Source organism: Austrofundulus limnaeus, unplaced genomic scaffold, assembly GCF_001266775.1.
Source record: "Austrofundulus limnaeus strain Quisiro unplaced genomic scaffold, Austrofundulus_limnaeus-1.0 Scaffold2003, whole genome shotgun sequence".
Classification (NCBI taxonomy): domain Eukaryota; kingdom Metazoa; phylum Chordata; class Actinopteri; order Cyprinodontiformes; family Rivulidae; genus Austrofundulus; species Austrofundulus limnaeus.
The window spans coordinates 1621-5569 of record NW_013954405.1 but is presented as its reverse complement, the minus strand read 5'-3'; the positions used below and the strand labels follow the sequence as shown (position 1 = coordinate 5569).

The following is a 3949-nucleotide window of genomic DNA, read 5'->3' as shown; positions in this document are numbered from 1 at the left end:
GAGTATAATGGCATGAAGATAGATATTTGAAACAGAAGATGTCAGATTGGATCTAATTTTTGAATAAACGTATATTAAGTATGTTAAATATTATTTAGTGGTGAAATAAATGCAAGTTTTTGTTTTTGTAAACAGTGTATTTTTTCTCAGAAAGTGAGTATTTCAGCTCCGTCTTTCTATAAAACGTAACTGCTGGAAAGTCAGACTTTCGTACAGAAAGGATCCGATTAATGTTTCCTGTTTAAATAAGTTCCAGGTACTCAGAATCCTACCTGCCTTATTTGTGCAYAGATGTTTTAATGATGACAAGAAAGGCTAATTCTTTTAAATATCTGTGATTTCAAACATTTGGAAATAAATAATGAAGGATGTTTCTGTGTATTTCTTCCAGCTAAATAACTAATAACGCCGTAATGTTAAGCTAATATCTCAACTAGTCAGACGTTACCGTAATTTTCGGACTAAAAGCTGCAACTTTTTTCACACACTTTRAATATTGCAGCTTAAACAATGATAATTTTGAGTTAATTTATGCTAATTTAAGATTTTTTTTACTGCGTGGGGCCGACATTGTTCAACTCCGACACTGAAGAAGATGACTTCAGTGGGTTTACTGAGCAAGAAGAAAATGAAGTTAGGGATCAATGACTTTTTCTAGTAGGCTGCTGTATTTTTTTATTTTTATTTTATTTTATTTTTATGTGTGTGCGTGTGTGTGTGTGCGATGTGTTACAAACACTGTTTGGGAAAAAAGCATTTACATATTTGTGTGTGTTACCGTTAATTAAAAGTTAAAGCAGTATTTCTGYGTAACATCTTTATGTGTAAATGTCTCATGTTTAAAATGTGGACACCTGTGGCTTATAGACAAGTGTGGCCTATATACTGTATGTACAATTTATTTATTTGTTTTAATTTAACGTGTGCAGATAATATTCAGCTGCATGGTAGATTTGATGAAATTTCCATCAGATGACAATTCCATTTCCAAGACTAAGATATTGAGCGAATCTTGTTAAATCAGTTCAGGACACGAACTTATGCATGTGAGGTGATAACCAAGGATCAGTTTTGTTACAGTAGCTGTGGCCCGTGCCAAAAACGCCTTTTGTCTATGACTGATGCGTTCAGATGAATTCTGACTACAGAAAAGAAGTCTCCAGCAAATATAGTTTGTTCAAAGCGTTACATCTTTTCACTTTTATTTAAAATAACAATATTAAAAATGTTTTCAGCACACTTGTTGTTTGAATTGTCCAATAATTGCCCATCTGTTCAAAAGGGTTTGCTCTGCTTCAGTGGTACAACTATAGAGCTTGAATGGTTCAGATGTTGCCATTAATCCTAAAATAACTCCGTGTGACCTTCAAATTTGACCTGTTTCAGATAATATCAACCAAGCAGACAGATCTAAGAAGAACTTTAAAATCTGTGGAGCCGCTTTTCGCTTCATCGCAGAGAGGGCTTTGAGAACGCCGGCTTTATTTTCTTGTTGTGAAATTGAAAACGATGTGACTGATTTTGTTCTTGTATTATGACATTACCTCATTACATCACATTACATCATCACCATTGAGATCATTTTTTCTTCCGAACGTTTTTCGGCATCTTTCTCATTCCACAATTTTTGTGCGACTTCAACCATTCATATATCAAAACATTCAGCTCTTTCATGCCATGCCTGCTATGACTTTTGGTATTTCAGCTATTTATATTTTTTAAGCTATTTCACCTTTTTAGCCACTTTTTTGCCTTTGAAAATGAATGGGGCTGTTTTCAACAACCTTAAAATCCTTCAAATTGTTTCTAAACCTTTACAAAACCTTACAAAATTGGTTCTGGTTCTGCTCTTTTTTACTCCCTTGTGCAAATTTTAGCTCCTTTTTTTGCTACTTTTATTTTTTTTCTGCTATTTCAGCTAAAATTCTGCTTCTTTCTGCTATTCTTCAGCTTTTTCCTACCTTTTTCTGCTACTTTGTGCTATTTAAGCTTCTTACAGATGGTTTCTGCTATATTCAGCTAATTGCTGCACTTTTAGCTAATGTTCAGCTGGTATTTGCTAAAGTTGGCTTTTTTAGGTTAAAACATATTTTTTGTAGCTATTACAACTAAATTCTGCTAAATTCAGCAAACTTGTGCTCCTTATGCATCCTTATTTAAAAAAAAAGGTTTCCAGCTACTTTTTAGCTGTTTTACTGAAAACTTCGGCTGTTTTAGATATTTTACCACAAACGATCACTTTTTAGTAGTTTTATGGGTTTTTTTCTGCTAATTTAGAGGTTTTTTTTACAACCATTTCACCATCTGGGTGCTAATTTCAACCTCTGGCTGCTACTTTTAGTTACCTTTTATGCTAATTTTAGCTGTTTTCTGCTATTTTWACTGTAGTTCTACTTTTTTCTACTATTTCTATGCTATTTTTTGCCTTTTTGTGTTTTTTCTGGTAGTTTGTGTTGTGTATGCTTCTTACAGGTGCTTTCTTGGCTGAGTTAGAGCATCTTAGTGTTGGTTAAAATGATCAGCTGCAGCCGCCATCTTGAATCCGGTTGACTCCAGATAATCAGTTGTAGAAGCACATCCAATGATTACTTTATGAGTTTTAARAAAATCTGTCCAGTGGTTTGTGAGACATTTTGCTTTCAAACATATCTAATGACACAACCACCATGAATTCAAACGAGCATTCAGATAAAACATTTCTTCTTTAACAGCGTTCTCCATGTTTGAAGAGGTGTTTTTATCAGCCTGTGTTGCTCTGGTTCAAGGTGATCCTGTCTTCTCTCTGGCTGCTGGGCTTCATCATCGCCGCCGTGCCGCTCATGAACGAGGACCTCTTCGGGAACTACTACGGGCGTAACGGGGTCTGCTTCCCCCTGCACTCAGACAGGGAAGAGAAACCTACTGCCAAAGGCTACTCCACAGGAATTTTTCTGGGTAAATTGGATTTTTTTTCTAATATTTATTTATTTATTTATTCCTTTTTTTTCTCCTTCCACGCCAATTCATAAAACTGTTCTTCTAGTTGTTTAAACCTAATCACTTTCTTGCTAACCGCTAAAAGGGCCAGAAGCAGTTTAGTATCTCCTGACACAAGTATAAATTTAGAAAATCACGTACTATTTGGGTTTTTAAGCACATTTTCTTTTAACAAATTATTAATACCAAACCAGGAAGCAGGAGATCTTTCGACAAGAAATGATTAGCCTTGGTTCTTGTTCAGTGGCGCTTGTATAAAATGTTTTCAAGGGGGGCCACTGAAAAACCAGGGATGGCACACCAAAACTAATATCTATAATAGAAATTTTTATGATGTGTTTGTAAAATTTGCAAATTGAAAACTATGGCAATAGAAAGCTAAGGATTTGCCAACAGATGTTCAATTTGTAATTTCACAAATAATATCACTGATTTTATGACATTCAAAGACAAAAAACAAGACTAAGTATTTGTAATGTTGAGGGGACCCACTGGTGGGGGGTCTGGGGGTCCTCCCCCAGAAAAATTTTAAATAAGTAAACRCCATTTCCTGCATTCTGGTGTATTCTGGTGCATACAGGTTGTTAAACAGATTTTTACCTACATAGGAAAACAGTTAATGTGAGTATTCTATAGGTAAAATGAAATAAATTTATTTGTTAAACAAGAGAAACACTGGATAAACTAATGTTTTATGGTAAATGTGATGTTTAAATGAATTAAAATTTAAATTTGACGTGGACAATTCCCTTCAAAAACGTTTGTCATTTTATTTAAAAATGTCAAAATACATATAAAGACATTTACAAGGAACAAGCTTTTTAAAATTTAAAGGCATCACCTCTTCTTTGTGTGTTAACATTTTTATTTGCTTGTTGATTTTACTTTTGTGAAGAAAAACTGTGATTTTAAAACTCCAAAACTGGAAATGAAGACTAAAACAAGCACAATTACAAACTACATCTACTGTAGT

The 3949-nt window shown here is 34.0% G+C and overlaps 1 protein-coding gene across 1 annotated transcript in view; it reads left to right on the top strand.

Moving 5' to 3' along the window:
* The window catches only part of LOC106536846 (relaxin receptor 2), a gene marked incomplete at its 5' end in the record, with an annotated part of 27943 nt that overhangs the window by 22381 nt on the left and 1613 nt on the right, over window positions 1–3949 (top strand). Inside the window, one exon of the mRNA XM_014034182.1 lies at window positions 2766–2934. Coding sequence (XP_013889636.1) covers window positions 2766–2934 — 169 coding nt within the window. The remainder of the gene's footprint in view (window positions 1–2765; window positions 2935–3949) is intronic.